At 41.7% G+C, this 18,551-nt stretch overlaps 1 protein-coding gene across 4 annotated transcripts in view; it reads left to right on the top strand.

The window, feature by feature from the left end:
* The window catches only part of epha8 (eph receptor A8), a 150,982-nt gene that overhangs the window by 82,828 nt on the left and 49,603 nt on the right, over positions 1-18,551 (top strand). For all 4 annotated transcript variants that reach the window (XM_084927461.1, XM_084927460.1, XM_084927459.1 and 1 more), the window contains exon 6: positions 3,443-3,758. In XM_084927461.1, coding sequence (XP_084783587.1) covers positions 3,443-3,758 — 316 coding nt within the window. The remainder of the gene's footprint in view (positions 1-3,442; positions 3,759-18,551) is intronic.

Here is an 18,551-nt window from a genome sequence, read left to right as displayed (position 1 = left end):
TATATACATATATATATATATATATAAACACCCAGCACGCCCCTGCGGGCGGTTTATCCTTCAAGCTCGGGTCCTCTACCAGAGGCCTGGGAGCTTGAGGGTCCTGCGCAGTATCTTAGCTGTTCCCAGGACTGCGCTCTTCTGGACAGAGATCTCCGATGTTGTTCCCGGGATCTGCTGGAGCCACTCGCCTAGCTTGGGAGTCACCGCACGTAGTGCTCCGATTACCACGGGGACCACCATTACCTTTACCCTCCACATCCTCTCGAGCTCTTCTCTGAGCCCTTGGTATTTCTCCAGCTTCTCGTGTTCCTTCTTTCTGATGTTGCTGTCATTCGGGACATATTCGGCACAGATGTTTCTGTATACTATGCCGGCCACTTGGTTATGGCGTTCCATGTATGCCCTGCCTGCTAGCATCTTGCACCCTGCTGTTATGTGCTGGATTGTCTCAGGGGCATCTTTACACAGCCTGCACCTGGGGTCTTGCCTGGTGTGATAGACCCCAGCCTCTATGGATCTTGTACTCAGAGCTTGTTCTTGTGCTGCCATGATTAGTCCCTCTGTGCTGTCTTTCAGTCCAGCTTTGTCCAGTCACTGGTAGGATTTCTGGATATCAGCCACCTCCTCTATCTGCCAGTGGTACATACCGTGCAGGGGCCTGTCCTTCCATGATGGTTCCTCGTCTCCCTCCACTTTCTTGAGGTATTCACTGAGCACTCGGTCAGTTGGGGCCATCTTCCCAATGTATTCTTGGATGTTCGTTGTCTCATCCTGGACTGTGGTGCTGACACTCAATAGGTGCCCGGCACCCTTCCTTCCGCTTAGCGTACAGCCTCAGGGTGCTGGACTTGGGGTGAAACCCTCCATGCATGGTAAGGAGCTTTCTTGTCTTTATGTCAGTGGCTTCTATCTCCTCCTTTGGCCAACTTATTATACCAGCTGGGTACCTGATCACGGGCAGGGCGTAGGTGTTGATAGCCCGGACCTTTTCTTACCGTTCAGCTGACTCCTCAGGACTTGCCTGACCCTCTGCAGGTACTTGGTGGTTGCAGCTTTCCTAGCGGCCGCTTCATGGTTCCCATTCGCCTGCGGGATCCCCAGGTACTTGTAACTGTCCTCTACGTCTGCAATGTTGCCTTCTGGTAGCTCGATCCCCTCAGTTCTGGCTACCTTCCCTCTCTTTGTTATCAGCCGACTACACTTCTCCAGCCCGAATGACATCCCGATGTCATTGCTGTATATCCTGGTAGTGTGGATCAGTGAATCGATGTCTCGTTCACTCTTGGCATACAGCTTGATGTCATCCATATACAGGAGGTGGCTGACAACTGCTCCATTCCGTAGTCGATATCCGTAGCCAGTCTTGTCAATGATCTCACTGAGGGGGTTCAGGCCTATGCAGAACAGCAGTGGGGACAGAGCATCTCCTTGGTAGATCCTGCACTTGATGGTGACTTGTGCTATGGGCTTGAGGTTGGCCTCCAGTGTTGTCCGCCACATCCCCATTGAGTTCCTGATGAAGACTCTCAGGGTCCTGTTGATCTTATATAGTTCTAGGCATTCCAGGATCCAGGTGTGGGGCATTGAGTCATAGGCCTTCTTGTAATCAATCCAGGCAGTGCACAGGTTGGTCAGTCTGGTCCTGCAGTCTCGGCTGACTGTTCTGTCTACCAGTAGCTGGTGTTTTGCGCCTCTGGTATTCTTGCCCATCCCTTTCTGTGCCCCGGAAAGACACAGTACATGCTCATGTATTGACCCATGTGCCTGTTCATCTTAGCCGCTATGATGCCTGACAGGAGCTTCCACGTGGTGCTGAGGCAGGTTATTGGTCGGTAGTTGGAGGGGACCGGTCCCTTCTGGGGGTCCTTGAGGATCAGGACTGTCCGGCCTTCGGTTAGCCATTCCGGGTGTCTCTCGTCAACTAGCAGCTGGTTCATTTGTGCTGCCAGGCGCTCATGGAGTGCAGTCAGCTTCTTCAGCCAGTAGGCGTGAACCATGTCAGCCTGGTGCTGTCTAACTCTTCATACTGGAGACCCTTTCTTGGATATCTGCCACTCCCATATGCTCCGTCTCCAGCCTTGGTGGTGCTGTTCTCTTATTGTTCCCCTGCCACTGAGAGTACACCTTGGCTGGTTCTGTGGAGAACAGCTGGTTTATTCTCCTGCCTTCTATCTCTCTGGTGTACCTCCTCAAGCGGCTGGCCAAGGCTGTGAGTCGTTGCTTGCTTGAAGTACAGCTTCCTGTACTTCTTATATATATATACATATATATATATATATATACACATAAAAGAGAAAAAGAACGCCATGTAATCCATTTATTTCAACGAAGTAAATGTATTCTAATTATCTACTTTTTAAATGCTAACAGAATACAGTTACTCATGTTTTTTAAATACGTAACGCCGGTAACATGTACTCCGTTATTCCCCAACACTGTCCATTTCAAAGAAAGGTTCACTAACTCCTCCTAGCAGCAGTGCTTACTGACAGAAGAGTTCAGGATATCCTCAACAACTTACCTCAGTACCACTGTCACTGGACATAAGTGAGCTTCACTGAATCATGCTGGGCTTCATTTGTCGTTTGTCCTATAGCAGCAACCGCAGATATGTACAAGAATTGGGGGGGATAAGAAAACAGAATACAGCAGTCTGCAATCTACAGACATTTAGCATTGAGAGTTTACACACTGAAAATAGGTGCTTTCTTTATACCACTGTACTTGTCTCTGTGAGATGAATAATATATAAATAACAAAATATTTTTTATTTATTGTGTCTCCTTTATGAGAAGAAAAAAACCTGTCATCTCAGGCATTAAGTTGTGAGCACAGCCACATGTTGTACAAACCTTATGTTTGTGAGAAGCAACCAATCTAAAAAGAAAGTGTAAGTGGCTTTGAAGGGAAAGGTGCCACCCCAGCTTGTTTCAGAGTATACAAACTGAGGGGGTGGCCAGTCTTCTATCTGTCTACTAGTAAGAACAAGGTTTTTGCCTATTTTTAGATGCTTTTGCTGCAAATTTTTAAAATAATGTTGTAAATTAGCTCCTTGGTGTTAACAATAGTCAACTGTGATGTGATATCTTATGAAAAACAAGCATATAAAAATGTAAAATCATCTGTTTCCTCATTGTGGTCGGAAGCGCAGCAGTTGATTAATGACTGCTGCCAAAGCAAAACACCAAACACCGGTCCAGAGATTAAATTACAGCTGCATTCATACTGTTCCACCTGTTTTGTTAAGAAACCTCTGTATCAACCACTGTTTATGTTTTATGAAAAAAATAAATAAATAAAACAACTTTCTAAACTCTAGAAAGTTACTACATGCATGCCCATGTACACTTTGGGCTTTAAATTGTGCACAGGTAAGTTCCTGCAAAATTAAGAGCATTCCTGCGTTTTAAAAAAAATTGCTTTTCCTGTCTTCTTACAGGTGCGCGGTGTGGGCCCTCTCAATAGGCGGGGCTTTTACCTGGCCTTCCAGGACATCGGCGCCTGCATTGCCCTCACCTCGGTGAGGGTGTACTACAAACGCTGTGTGGGCGTGAACCGTAACCTGGCTGTGTTCACTGACGTGGTCACGGGGGCTGACTCATCATCTCTGGTAGAGGTCAGAGGTCAGTGTGTGGATCACGCTGAGGAGAGGGACACACCCAAAATGTACTGCAGTGCAGAGGGGGAATGGCTGGTGCCCATCGGGAGGTGCGTGTGCTCGGCTGGATTTGAGGAGCACAGGGACTCCTGCATAGGTAAGTCTACAATGAGTCCACTGACGATAAGTCTTTATGGTGTGTTTGCACTTTTGGTTTGGTAGTATTTATATTTGGAACTTTGCAGTGGAGGCAAAGCTGCTGCTCTGAGCAATCATAGTGTGTCATTTTTAAAACATTTTATTCATTTTTCATGTTTTGAAAATCAGGGAACAAAGAAAATGACCATTCTAAGTGAAGGGCATCAGACACTTTTTATATTTTCTTTAATAAAAAAAAGCCTATTCACCAAATTGATCTGATAGTTTCCAACTCTTAGCCAATTTAGCAAAAGCTAAAAACTCAACCCTAACCTTAGATAAATGGTTAATGGACTGCTGCTTATGTAGAACTGCTTTACTCTATCTGAGGACTCAAAGCACTTTCACAAGTCACAAGTCTCATTCAACCATTCACACACACATTCATACATGCACACACAGACTCACACTCCAGTGAACTCCAGTGAACCCACTCCGGGGTAACTTAGGGTTCAGTATTTGGCCTGAGGATACTTCAACATGTGGAACCCAGGGATCAAACCACCAACTTTCCAATTAGTAGACAGCCTGCCTCATGAGACACAGATAACTGTACCTGGAAGGTCCTGTTAGGCTGCATTTTACCTCGTGATAAACTGGCAAGTTTTCAAACCTGGAAGATGTTAGAGTTGAAATATGATTTCTGACATGAATTTTGGCTGCACAGTTTCTCTCTGGGTATAAAGGGAGAGATTTGAACCTAACCCTAACCCTAATCTTAAACAGCGACCTAGGGAAGGTTAACATGCATTCAAGGTTTCAGTTATAGGTCAGCCTTCATGACATGTGCCGACTGTGGGAACCATTAAGGAAGTACTTTACAAAGAGATCTATTTAACTGTGCAGCCATAGTATCCATGGTAAGAAGTATATTTTTTGTACTTCCATAAAAAAAAAAACTGTCAACTTAAAACCTTTGCTATTGTTCCTGAACAAAAACTGGAAATCCATTTAACAGACCACAGAATGCTCAAATGCTGCAAAAACAGAGAGACTATCCGAGGGAAATTGTTGCGTTAGGATGAGATGGTGGACGGCGAGATGAGGGTGACCCACACTGTTAACTCTCCAGAGAGAGCTGGAGGTGAACAAAGTTAATCAGAGAGAGGTGAACTGTTGCTCAGCAGGGGCTGTGCACTTAAACCTGATGAAGTGGGTTATAAAACATGGCAGTTTGCCATTAGCTCATGGTTTTTACTTTGCTGCTGGTTTCCAGGTGTTTTGCTTTTTATTCGACTTTTATTTCTCGTGCTTGCACATGTGATGTCAGCAGGAGAAGAACAGGTTCACATCTACTGTTTGGGTGTCTTGAGTAATAATCGATGCTCTGAAAGTGCAAAGGCAAACACATTGCATGTTATGAACACGCATCACATTTTTTCTTTAAAGTTATCTTAAATGTTACATCCTATTGCACTGTGTCACAACTGACCAATTTAATCTGTATGTCTGAATTTGTGGTATGTGATTTTAATGGAAAACGACTTTGCTTCAAGTTTTGTTGTTAAACTAAAGATTAATTAGCATACAGGACATGAGTGCATTACTTTTTATTCAATTTCTATTCAAGGTTTCATTATCAAAGAATGTAATTTGAACTAAACTTCGTCAGCTTAAAGTTGAAGTGAAAGAAAAATGCCAGTGAGCTACCCAGACCAGCACGACTACACCCCACCCTACCTGCCTACTTAGAATATGCTCTTTAATTGTTGTACATATATTAAAGGTATTATACGTATCCTTTACAATTTTATCAAATTCATTCCAGTTTATTAACTATTTACATAGTTTCATAAACACTAGAGCAAGCACAAATATTAATGGTTACCATTAAGAATTTTTCTAGTGATTGTGTACAGTAAATGATAGTAGTAACCTGACAGTTTATTACATATTAACCATTGTTATTATGGGATATGAAGTTTAGAACTATACATTGTAACTATTATCCAATATATCTACTATACATGAGCAAATGAAGAATTGAGTAAAATCTCACTCTACTCGCTACTGTTACTTTCTTTCATGCTCTGATTGCATGTTCACGGTAGTCTGACACCTTTTATGCTGAGCTCATTTCAAAACTTTAACCCTTATGGATGAGCTGTTAGAAAACTTTAATCTACAGTTTGTATGAATGTGGAAACTATAGGGTGTAAATATGCTTGTAATGATCAAAAGTAACTTGGGAATCTATGGGAACTGACTTTCTTTTGGAGTCATCAGAAGCACTGCAGTTTTTAGGTTCATTTGTCAGACCTGGAGCTGGCACTTGGTTCTTTTCACAGCACCATGTCTGATAAACCAACAACTCATCGTGCACTGCCTCATTTAACTGGAATTGTCACTAGTTTCCCCTCAGCTGGGACAAATCCTACTTCAAGGTCGTCAACACTAAACTCCATAAGTGCTGTTTGGGCTCAACGTTGGCAATGCTATGGAGACAAAGTAACTGTGTAAAAGGCAGCTTCAGTTACAAAGTAACTACTAATAGATTTCAGATCGCTTTTTAAATTATCAGTGCTATTCAGTCTTCTGATTAGGAAAATGATTGTGCACGCATTGCAGTTCCACAGTAAATTAGCTATATGAACATTTCCTCGGAGCATCAGCAGCAGCGTGTGTGCAGAATGCAAAGAGCCTTAGAAGCAACGCACGAATGTGGAAAGGTTCTAACCTTTCTAACGAATCAAAAAGTCTCTTTGAAGCTCCGGCTGCAGATCATGTAAAGAAAATTTTAAATGAAACGAAAAAGTTCAAGGTCTGGTCAAAAGCCTTACAGAGGTCTAACATTTTCCTCAAGGAGGTAAATACTGATGAAAACAGCCGCCTGTCTGCCCGAGCTCGCTTTTCTTCTTTCATTCGCTGATGAAAAAAAAACAAGTGAGAGGTTTAAGATGGAAAGATTTTTGATCTGCTATTGTTTTCCCTCACACTCAGTTTGTTTTGTCCTTTTTGATTTTCCCTTGCCAGGGATTTGATAGGCTGACCTCATTCAGAGACCTGTGCATATTTCAGGTTGCAATTGGGTTACAGTAATTAAAATCTATTAATCATACAGCGCTGGATAATTAAACGCTAAAAGCAGTTTGTCAGCTAAACGAGCCGAACGAGACACGCAACACCGGTTTGCTAGCATCCCCCTCCTTTTAGCCTTCCTCCTCCCATCATCTACGTGCACTCATCCACACACCCACAAATCTATGTTGTGTCTGAGGCCAGCGGCAAACCCGCTCTCACTTCGACACAGTGAGAGCTACTTGTCAAAATGTGTTTAAAAGCATAGGAAACGGTGTGTGTGTGCGCATGTGTGTGTGAGTGAGTGTGTGTCCGGTTCAGAGGGCCACATACAGACCTTCTATAATTAGTTGCAGGCAATTAGCAGCAGCAGAGAAATGCAAAACAGAGCCCAGTAAAGAAAGCAGAGGAAAGGGGTGGAGGGAAAACCCACCGTGAGTTCATGTTTTGTTTGTGGAACAGATTTTATCCACATTTTTAATGTAACACACTGCTGTACTTTTTCTGAGGTTGTGGAGATAGGATCTTTTAAAGGGAGGAAATAACATGAAAAGGAAGATAAAATAGAATTCTTTTACTTTGTGATAATCCTCAGCTGGAGGTGCTCCTTTATACCCTGTATTTTTTTGTGTCAGAGCACAAAGTGAGTTTTTGCAGTGGAAAGGGAGAGTTTTCAGTATATCTTCCGCTGATGTCTTGACTCTTCTGGTACCAAACTGGGTCGCTGTGCTAATTTGCCCTCACCACAGTCAGCCACAGTCACGCACACACGAGACCAGACGAGACCCAGAGAGGAGGGAGGGCACGAGATAGTGAAAGGAAGATGGCTTAAGTTGCTTGTACGTGTGTGTGTGTGTGTGTGTGTGTGTGTGTGTGTGTGTGTGTGTGTGTGTGTGTGTGTGTGTGTGTGTGTGTGTGTGTGCAGAAGGGGAAAAAAATCAGACATGACTGTGTTTGAATATGTGCGTATATGAGCGTGCTTAAGTGGCTCTCCCCAGACAAAGATGCAGAGCTTTGGCAGAGAGCACGACATGGTGTGTGCGTGTGCATGAGCACAGGGTTGCGTGACATGCCGTTAAGAATGTCACAGGGAGGGAGGCAATGAAAGACGAAGGGAAAAAGAGAGGAGGGTAGGGGGAGAGACACGGAGGCGGAGCGGTTGACTGGACCCCTCGTCTACTTGCGTTTACATCAAAACACTGAGTGTGTGTGGGTGTAGCTGTACATGCATGCATGTGTGCAGGTGGATACTGTGTGTGTCTGCGTGTGTGTGGAGAGGCATGCCTCCCGGTGCCAGTGAAGAATGGGCTAAAGTGCCCCATACAGTGAGAGCGATCAAGGACACACTGATATGAGACACACACACTTAGTCTGGTCACATTTACTCAGCTCAGTCGGGCCATCCAACCCTGACACACACACACACATACAAAGGGAAAGTGGGAGAACGAGAGAGATGGAGCAAAGGGAGGGTTCGTACTCACAGATGTGTATTAGCTCTGCTCAGTCAGTGGACCACAACGCGTCCTCCTACTCTGAGAACTCCGCTGTACCTCTCATACTTTCAGGTGATTTATTGTTCCAGCTGCAACGACGTAAAGTCAAATGTGTAGAGAAGACAGGTTTACTCTACATTTCATTAATGTGATGCATATTCATACATTATCACTTTTTTGTGATATTGTGATGATGCCTTTTTCCTTATCTGTCCTCCTCACATATCCCCAAAACATCATTAAAATGTGCAACAACAATAATGTTCTTTATTTGTCATTCCAGATTAAATTAAGTTTTTAAAGATCTTCCTGACATGCTCTCTAAGAATTCACTGACACACATTTGAATAATTGCTGTTTTTATAACTTTAAATATCTTTCATGTTGCTCCAGCCTTCGTTTCCCACCTCCAAATCCCCAGTGGAGCATCTACACCACCAAACTCTGCACAGAGATTATTTTCGGAATTTTCCTCCAAATTGTAGCCACATTTGTTTTCTTTTTTAAAATGCTAAAGCCACTAAAAATAAAACTCTTTCTTCTTTACAGACTCAGCAGTGTATAACCTACGTTAGTTTCATTGTCAGAGAGGAAACAGTAAAAACAGACTTACACCTGAAATATCGCTTTGTAAACTTTGTCCAACTTATTACACTCGATAATCTGTGCAATTTTAATATCCATCAATTTCTGTCTGTCTGTAGATGGAAAAAAAATTAAACACTTTAGTTTAACAACATTAATAATTCAATTTTTTACACTTTATAAATCCCTTCATGGATTTATTTCATCATTGTGTGTCATTATTAAATGATTATCCAATTTAAAACACAGAAATGTGGATTTGCAACCTGTTATTTATGGTAGCATACAGACACCGTATGAAAGGAAATTCAAATATATATATTAGAAAAATGAAAGATAAAGAAATAACATAAAAAAGACGTAACTATTGATGGATTTTTTTTAATTAAATTTTTCGCCACGGTAATGTATGTCTATGATTTTAAAGGGAGCGTTCACAGCAACATCAAATGTTGTTTAGATTGTGTTTGCTGTCAGTTGCACAGTTTTGCTGATCTGCACTGTGGAAGTGTCTTTTCTACTTTTTTTTTTTTACTGAACGACAGCTGCCAGCTGTATCACTCTGCAGAAGAGCTCGTGAAGCTCCTCATGACAACAAGGTCACAGTAGTAGCAGGATGCAAACATTAGTGGAGCTCTCCTCAGCCGAGCCGGCCTGTTAGCTAGCAGCATGGGTGACAGACGTAAACAGGAGAGAGAAAACAGCTCTCTCCTGTTTACATCTAATCACAGCAAGGTTTGTGTTTCTTTCTTTATTTTGTAAGAAAATACATTACTGCTGTGTCGAATTTCTTTATGATTTTTTGTGAAAATCAAAGGAAATTTTGTTTAATTACATTGAAGACAAAGTCTCTAAAGCTGATATCACCTAAACTGTACTTTTGTGGTTAACTGTTCCTTTAAATGATTTTTTGTCCCCCATACTCGGCTTAAATTGATCTCTTTGTAAAGATAAAATCATGACCAGAAGAATAATCAGATTTAGGAAATTGCAATGTCACTCAGAGCCAGCAGAGCAAAAGAAGGGTTATTTCTAGTGTCTGATAACATTTAAACTTTTTTCCTCCGTGGTGAGCTGGAGATTAATTAATATCAAGAGATATTAAAAATGTTATCAAAGGAATTATGTAAATACATTAATCACAAAAACATGCAGGCATTCGTGCTGAAACTGAGATTGTTTGAAAACCACCAACATTTCTAGTAATGTGACGCATCTTAGTCGGGAGTGATGATGATCAGGAAAATGTGTTGACCCGAAAAAGAAAAGCACGTCCTGACTCAGTTCTCCCGCTTTAGCCTTCAAATGATGTATGTGATTAAACTGTGTGTGTGTGTTTGACAGTGTGCCACCCTGGCAGCTCTTGAAATTCCTCACCTCTCCCTCTTAAGCAGACAACAATTATTGGCTCCTCCTGTCGCTGAGGGATTGTAGGATTGCTCAGGGCCTTTTTTGACTCTTGTGTCAGCAAACTGTTCTCCCTGTGAGTTAAAGGGTGGAGGGCTGGCGGGTGGGGGCTTAAGCAGAGGTTTGACCAGAGAAAGAAAAGAATAAAGGGAAAGGTAAGCAGAATAAAAGGGGGCGAAATAAAATAATCAAACATACAGTTTGTTTGAGTCACAGAGATTATGAAACAAAGTCGAATGGGAGAAGTAATGTGATTGTTATCTGTCAGTGTGGCACCGTAGAGAAATATCAGAGGATGACAGCAGCGGGCGACGAGGAGGATTTAATATTCTTCTTTTATATATTTATTATTTCATCAAACACACACGCAGAGCAGGTGAGGAGCTTTGTCCTTGCTTCTGTCTGTGAGTACCTCCTTCCTCTCTGCTGTCATTCTTCCTCACAGCTTTTATTTTCCACCTCAGACATACAACATGATGCTCATACACACAGGTGGACACACACACACACACACACACACACACACACACGGGTCCAAAGGTTTTTCTGATCACCTGTCATTCAACATGTGAATAATTGTTGTATAATTGTGTATATCAAATATCAGAGAATATTTCTTATTATATAATTCAAACCATTTTTATCTATCAAATAAAAAGCCGGCATAATTTCAGCATGCAATTATTGGTGAAAAATGTTTTTTCCATCGAGATCAATATATTTGTTCACACAACATACAACAAAATTTCACTTTGAATTTTCTCTTCTCGTTTGAACGGTATAATTGGAAACTGAGCAAAAGAAGCAATTTGCAGGAATTTGCACAAATCACTTGGTCTCTGGTGAATATCTTAAAAAATGTCTGTCAATTAAGTCAATTCACTGATTTAAAAGAAAATCAGAAAACTACAAAAGTTTTTTTGGTTGTTTTTCAGGAAAATGCAAAAAGAAAAAAAATTAAAAAGTGCTTTTCACACAGGAGTCACAAAACACTTTACAAGGACAACAGACGGGTTTTTTGTGAAATGAAAGGCAGTGCAAATTAAACGTGGCTACAAGAAAAAGTGCTGGAATTAAAAGGAAAGAGAATAAAAATCTTTTTTTTTAAATGCAACAAACTGAAGCAGTGTCAGAATTCTTACATGTAACTTTGCTAATGCTCGCGTGTTTCCATATTAATAGCTCACAGTGTCTTAAAACAATGTGTTTGTAGGATGTGCTGATGTGCTGTGAAAACACTCACAGCTGCTGAAGTTCTGTTAACATTCATGTTAAGTGTTGATTTGAGTTTTGATATGAAAAAGACCCGACGTGTCAGCTGAGGTGAAGGAGCTCAAAGTACTACTTTAAATTTTTACACATGGATAAACCATCAAAACCAAGTTTGATGCATTTATTTATTCGATCACTGAGGGAATGTGGTTAAAACTACTTACACAGCAGTTCTCTTCACATTATACACACTCCACTCATTCTTATATCCCGAGCATCCCTCTGTTAATGTGTGTGTTGTTGTTGGGAATCTTCAGTTGCTGTCTTGTTATTTTCGTGATAATCAAAAAACAGGAAAATAATAAAGTTTGATTATTAGTCCAAAATGCCCCACACAGAATCCAACCTTTCAAATACGGTATGACTCCCACCTTCCCTCAGGCAAGTTTTCACACAAACTCGTTACATGTGTGCGCACGTATGAAACAAACAAGAAAAAAAATCACACAGATAAAAAAACCTAACACTGTTTAGCAAAACCGATATCTGTCTGCTTAGGTTCACTAATACTCCAACTCCCTCTCTCTCTCTGTTCTAGCCTTGACACAGACACACACAGTATGCATAGTGCCTTGTTAAACCCCAGCAGTGCAGCGTCTAACAAGTTTTCTGGTGAAAAGCCAGCTTTGCATTCTGTGCCCCTCAGGAGTCCAAAGGCTGCTGCTAGGACGACACCCCCCTCCGACAACCAATTATAAAATTTCACAACGATGTGTCTCATTTTGTTTCACGTGTTTGCTGACAGCCCTGATCAAGTTTAAAGGCTGAAAGTCTGAGAATATCTATGTATGTATGTACGGAAAGATGGAAAGACAGCTTGGCAACACTACAGTTCTTTGGCTCGTACCGCGTGATGTTGAGCTGCTACGTCGTTAATCTGATGATCTGATGATTTCTTCTACGCTGCAGTGTTCTTAATGAAGATGCAGTTAAGTGATTTGGGGAACAGATGATTTGGTGAGAACTTCATTACTCTCCCGCTCACGAGCACTTGAGTGGAACACAATATTCATAATTGCTGTCAGAATCAACTTGTGGCAGCCCGCTATCGAGAACATATAAGGAGCTCAAACTGAAATGGTCTCCAGAGTGGGAGAGACGGGGGAATACACAGTGAACAAATTAGTTCCATCCTCCTGGCGGTTTGTAAACAACTGCTGATCAACAACATTGTTACTGTTTGGAGGCAAATGACACCGAGGCTCCAGAAAAACACCCACACTCGCTGCCTGGGGGTGGGAAAGCTGCCCGGTGCGAGCGCACATCCACTCACTCACTCACAAATATGGCTTTAACGCACGCACAGTCCTGTAATGCCGATCCACCGGGGATCTGTATCTGTGCAGCTGAAAAACATTTCTTTTTCATCTCCAGGAAGATTGCACACACAAGGCAAACTGCTGAAAGGATGAGATATCAGCTGGCTATGAAACTTGGACTTTGCACTTTGTTTTGGAAGTGGAAAAAAACAAAATATGACCATCATTTTGGTTTGGTTTTAATGTCTGTGGTGGTTTAGAGTAATAAATAAACATCACTTTTTTCTGGAATTACCTTGAACTTGCTGTCTTTCCATGCTGCTGTCTGTCTTTCATTTGGGATGGAATTTTTTTTAATCCCTAAAACATCTGCATGAGCTTTTCAACCACTCTTTTTTTAAAAAAAATATATATCAATAATATGGCCAAACTGAAATAAAACAACCTTAAACACATGCTGAATTAATGGCACTACTTTCCTCTTTAGTATTATTTTTGTCTTTATTAGATGGTGGAAAGGGAGGAGGGGAAGACATGCAGCAAAGGGCCTCAGGTCAGACTGGAGCCCGGGCTGGCCCTTTGCAGCCTTGTGGCATATGGTCACCTGCTCACCCTGTGAGCTACACTGGCACCGGGTGGTGCACCTTTCTAACCTCCTAACATCCACCAGGTCACTTTTACTTCAGCCGCATGCTAAAGAGGCAAATTTTCAGGAGCTAGATGATGTTACCTTCCTATGTTAAAGTTTTACGCTAATATCTATTATCTCAAACCCCTCAAAAAAATCAAACCTTTACCTGATGAAAGTATTTTTTCATGCTGTAGCTCCACGAAATCCTGTTTCCTGTGAACTGCCATTTCATTTATTTTCATTTATTTTACTTCTGTCTGATTATAAACTATAAAAGTAAAATTAGGAATCCAACAAACAACAGCGTGTATGCACCTCCCCTCATACATACAAGATTTAACTAACCACAAAGTGACAATGTAACAGTATTACATAATAATAAGATTCATTTCAAGTAAATAAAATATCTGTGTATTTCTTAATTGACATGTTGTTGTTGTTTTTTACCATATATTTAAATCACTGTATTCCATATTCTGTAAACTTATCCAAAAATAAAAATAAAAAACCGTTTTTTGAAAACCAGATATCCCTCCTCATTCATAATTGGCTGTTCTCAGCTGAAAGAAATCTGGAACACCTGGCGATGATGTCACCAGCGCCCCTTTTGAAAAGCAGAGCCCAGAAAGTGGAATATCTTGACTAACATTGCAATGATGTCTCGGGAATGATAGTCGTATCCATTGTGTTGCTGATATTCCAGAGTAAATCAGACAAGCACAGAGTTGTGATTGGTGGGGCATGGCAAGAGGCAAAACTGAAACATTTCAATCAGCCAAATTAGGATATTCAACTTGATAATAACGCTGCTACATTTAAATACTCATCACATTCACGTCAGCCACACTGATGTTGCCAAACAAAAACCACTTCACAAAAGCGCCGAACAACAGCCGTCACAGCTGCAGCGGCTGCATGCTGCGCTTTGGGAAACCAGGCACTGGGACCCTGTGTGTTATTCTCCAAATGTGTGAGTCTCATTAATGTGTCCAAATGTGTGAGTCCAAACGTGTGAGCAGCCTACATCTGTTTGTTAAGGGGTGGGAGCGTCAGCGGAGAGGGATTTGCTGTTGCCGTGCCAAGACTAATTAGTGTTTTTGTGTTGGTCCGGTTGGTCCTCGCCCGTGGATGTCCAACAAAGTAAGGAAGGAGGGGAAGGAGAGGTGCAAAGAGGGGGAAAGTAGATGAAAGGGTGAGAGAAGGAGAAGGAGAGACAAAGGAGAAGAGAAAAGGAGAGGATCTGGAAAAACTGAAAGGGGAAAAAGGAGAGGAGGAGGAGGACAGCAGAGGAAAGACAGAAGAGTAATGAACAGATGGAAATGAGATAAAGGAAAATTGAGTTGGAGGATCGAGGACTTAAGAAAGGAAGACACAAGAGTTTAAAAGACGGCGTAAAGGAAAGAGAGCAGATGGGGAGAAGGAAAGAAATGTGGGAGATGCGAGGAGCAAGCAATTAAAGGAAAGTGGGGCGAAGAAAAATGAAAGAAGGGAAGAGAGAACAGGTGAAAAGAGCAGAGAAGTATAGAAAAATATGGGGAAGAAAAGGAGGTAATGAAGGAGATGGAGTAGAAGAAGTGAGGAGAGATGAGAAAAGAAGATCTGAAGAAGGAAAGAACTGAAAAGATGGGTGAGATGAGAGGAAGGAAAGAAGGGGAAAGAGGAGAATCAGTGGAAGAGAATAGCTGGCATTATTAAACATCTAATTCTGTTGAGCCATCATGACTCTTTGTGTGTGTGCGTGTGAGAGAGAGAGAGAGAGAGAGAGAGAGATAACAGAATGAATCGTATCTCAGCCAGCCACAGCACAGTTGTGTCACTCAAACTTCCCTCCAATCTTTGTTGCGATTGGCCGAAGCCCTATCTCCACAGCAGGTGCAGAGGGCTGCACGTCAGCACACAAAGCAACTTTGCAGACACACACACACACACACACACACTTGCATACCCATGTTAGCGGCAACACAAAGACGCACACTGGCACGAACAAATCCTCTTATGTGCAGCCCATATGAATGCTTAATTCAGGGCTGAAAACATGCACACAAAAGGCCGGGAAGCTGCTGGCTACATTATTGATTGAGTGTGTGCCACCCTTGGCCTGCAGTAGCCACCCATGTCCCGGTCCAGTGTCTAAGAGCTATTAGTGCTGACAGTAAAGAGACAGGCAACATGATAGCAGATCACTGAGAAGCTGGCAGCCTCCATCTGAAGGGACTGCGGGACTTCTTCAAATGATTTTCTGCCCTGACTTCTTGTTGAGTTAAACTGATGTGCACACGGGGCGCTGTCATTTACTTCTCGCTCTTTCACGGCCTCCGCTGGAGGGATGAGAGTTTGTATGGATGTGCATGCTCCAATGTATGTGTGTGTGTGTGTGCCATGAATTGCAATGATGTTGGCATTTCAAGTAGAGGAACCAGCTGCGACATAATTTCACTCCTCCATCAATGTCAGTTGATTGCTTGGATAAATAAAAGTGAGACTATAGAAATACAGAAAGTTTATGTTGTGTAATCTGTCGTTTCTTATTCAAAGTCACAGAGGCTCTAATGCCGTTGCTTCACCACATAATTGGCTCTCGTTCCCGAGCCGAGCAAAACTTTTCGCTTTTTGTCTGCTTTTGCTCAAATGTCTGGAGACTGAAGTTGGGTCAAAGCTTTATTTGATTTATTTCTTTCTTTTGGTGCAATAAATAGGTGAAAATCTGAGCTTTATTTGTTTTCATCCTTTTATATTCTTCATTTCTTTTCCCACAAAGTTTCTGAAGCTTTGATTTTGTTGTTTGTTTGTTTTTTGTTGTTTTGTTTTTTAATGAGCTGCTTTTTCTCTCTTAATGACGATGATTTTTCAAAGAAAAGCCTGCATTTCAGTGCCAACAGTAAGAGAAATAAAGAAATAGCCACGTTAAAAAAACCAAAACAATCATCGTCATCCTCACTCTTATATCAGTTTATGAACTATTTTTCACTTTCTTTTTGAAAACTCAAATATAATATGCCATAAATTATCACGTCATATAGTTTATGATTGTTTCTTTTTAGGCCTTTCTTTAAAATATTATTTTGAAATGCAATGGGAAACTTCGGAAGCAGGTGGGACATATGGGCGCTGTTAAAAAAAATGATAAACAGAGAGCTGATCACTTTAATACACAAAGGAAGTCTAAGCCTATGTTGAGCAGTGGATGACATTTTAAATCCATTTTAGTGAATGTAGTTGAGTTAAAATAAATTACACAGCATGTGCAACACTGCAACTCGCTAATGTTTTTTAAAGCATGAATTGCGATTTATCTACAATCCACTGTGGGGCCAGTTTGCACAGCTGGTAATCAGTGCGGTGTCAGAAAAAGCTTTTTCAGATTCTAATTGTAGTAATTAAGATTATTCATGCTATTTTTAAGTCTTTAATGATTAAGAATGAGCTGCTCTTCCTTCATATTCTATACTGAAGCCATAGAGAAAAAGCAGTGACAGTTTGACACTGCAGTATACTAACACTGCTCTGATAGAGCCCACTGAAGACTGAACTTTTTCAATGCTGCAATCACTCCCTGGTTAGTTTTAGATACTAAACTCCACTTGGTGAAGTTTAGGAAAAGATTGTGATGTGTGTTCAAATACGCTCCTTCACAACAACAACCCGGTTCACTGAACAATGATGACTTGGGAGTGACAGACCTGTCACCTTAATGCTGTAACCTGGTGTGTTAAGTTCCACCATCAAAGGCCACCATGTGCCTAAATGAGCCACATCAGCGGCTTTGACAAAACGGCATTAATTGATGTCCGGAAACAAGCTCAGCCTGGATATTTCCAGGACGTTGACTGCGCTTGTTAATGTAATAAAATAACCCTGTAATGCTGCTATTAATGCTAGGGTAATGTTTTATCCAAAAAGCTTAAGAATAATACCCACGGGGAGCCTTTTAATGATGGAGCAATCCTCTGCAGATGCAAGAACATGAAACTCACTTGTCCTTTTGACCTCCACGAGCGAAACACCTGGAGCTGTGAAAAACTTCTAATTTAGCAAACATGCTTGTAACAACTGCATTTATTAGAGGGTGACGGTGATGTTGAATGGTTCCGACGAGCTCAGCACTTAGTGACCTGCATCCTTCATTCCTGACAGGAATTCTGTTTATCCCGTGAGGATTTTTACGATACTTGTGTTCAAACACACGCACGTTCATCCTGAAACAGCAGTTTGTTAGTTGTTCAGTACATACTTGCTAATCCAAATCCAGATTCTCGTCTTGTTACATTCTTGATGAATCACAGAGGGGTCGTACCTTGTTTTGAATGTTAAGTGTGTGAACTTTCTTCTTTTTTTCCACCCTTCTGTGACGGATTTGTTTTGACTGGAGCTGCCTGGTAGACCGGCTGTGACCACATTAGCGCAGTGTGACTCCTGCCTCCTCTCAGCTCTCCTCCTCCCGCAAGCTTTGTCCTTTTCAAATATATAAATAATCAAAAACAGTTGATTAATTTCCCCTCTGATGCGTCGCAGCGATCGCTAATGTCGGAAAAAGAGGAAAGTTTAGCCTCCCCGCCCCTCCTCCCTCCCTCCGCTGCATCTCCCCACGCCTTTCCCCTCTCGCTTGCGTTTCCGACACGCGCTTCACACTGTCTGATCTTCTCAATCTGCTGCTAATATGCCTTTCAGAATGCCTGTCTTTTTTTCCCCTTTTTTTTTAAAAGCTACCCTTCTTCTCGACCCCTCCCACCTCTCCTCCTCCCACTCCCTCCATTAGACACAGTTTAATGGTGACAGCCATTCAATCGGATAATTAACATCCGTTTAACGCTCATTAACCGGGATGTATTTGTCTCGTTTGATTTGTAATTACCAGGCCTGTTCCACAGGAAAACACAGTGGTAATGTTCCCTTTGTGATGGCTTCATTGATGGAATTGATTTGAACCCAGCGTGGAGGCCAACGGCGAGCTGAGGGGAGGCAGGAACGTATAGGGACTGAAGACATCGACGCCATACTTGTTATTTGTCTTAGTTTTTCTAAAATCAGTTCTTCTTACAGAAATGTTGACAACAAAAGAGGAATCAGTTGCATCATTTATCATA

The sequence above is a fragment of the Perissodus microlepis genome, chromosome 5 (genome assembly GCF_051167445.1).
Source record: "Perissodus microlepis isolate ML-2025 ecotype Zambia chromosome 5, ASM5116744v1, whole genome shotgun sequence".
Lineage (NCBI taxonomy): Eukaryota > Metazoa > Chordata > Actinopteri > Cichliformes > Cichlidae > Perissodus > Perissodus microlepis.
The sequence above is the reverse complement of the archived record's forward strand: the minus strand, read 5'-3'. Positions and strand labels throughout refer to the sequence as shown.